The sequence below is a fragment of the Penaeus monodon genome, chromosome 29, assembly GCF_015228065.2.
Source record: "Penaeus monodon isolate SGIC_2016 chromosome 29, NSTDA_Pmon_1, whole genome shotgun sequence".
Lineage (NCBI taxonomy): Eukaryota > Metazoa > Arthropoda > Malacostraca > Decapoda > Penaeidae > Penaeus > Penaeus monodon.
In genome coordinates, this window is record NC_051414.1 from 11,019,449 (window position 1) to 11,020,003 (window position 555).

The 555-nt window shown below is 68.6% G+C and overlaps 1 protein-coding gene across 1 annotated transcript in view; it reads right to left on the bottom strand.

The window, feature by feature from the left end:
- Nucleotides 1–260: 260 nt before the first annotated feature.
- Nucleotides 261–555, bottom strand: part of LOC119591956 (ryncolin-2-like) — a gene marked incomplete at its 3' end in the record, with an annotated part of 1,173 nt that continues 878 nt past the window's right edge. Inside the window, 1 exon segment of the mRNA XM_037940709.1 lies at nucleotides 261–555. Within this exon segment, the coding sequence (XP_037796637.1) occupies nucleotides 261–555 (295 nt within the window).

The following is a 555-nucleotide window of genomic DNA, read 5'->3' on the forward strand; positions in this document are numbered from 1 at the left end:
CTCTGGAAACATTGCAAAGTAGAAAACGCGTCCCCAGAAACCCGAAACCGCGCCCAGCGAGAGCGAGCGAGGCGGGGCGCCCTCGCCGCCGCCGCCTCCGGAGTCCCTCGCCAAGCAGTTCCTCGCTCTCCCGACGCCGACGCCCCAGCGCGCGACCTCAAAGGCGAAGCGTCCGAGCTGCTTTTTTCGGACAAGGGAACTCTGGCGCGATATCGGGCGGAAACAAAGGGCGCGAGCGGGCGCTAACACAGGAAGGGTCTCACCTTGAGCGGCTGCAGGCCCCGCGGCTGGATGAGGTAGGTCCCGCTGGTCCAGTTGCCGCGCTGCATGACCTCCGTGCAGTCCACGGGCAGGGGGGGGTCGGTGGGGCCGGGGGGGTCCACCACCAGCTCGGGGATCTTGTTGTCGGTGTCTTCGGCGTCGCCGCCTTCGTCGCCGTCCTCCTTGGAGTCGTCAGCGGTCTCCGTGTCCTCGCTCGCGACCGCGGCCTTAGTGGTGCCCGCCTCCTCCTCCTCAGCGTCGTCCTCGCTGTCTCCTTCGGCGCCCTCGTCGCCC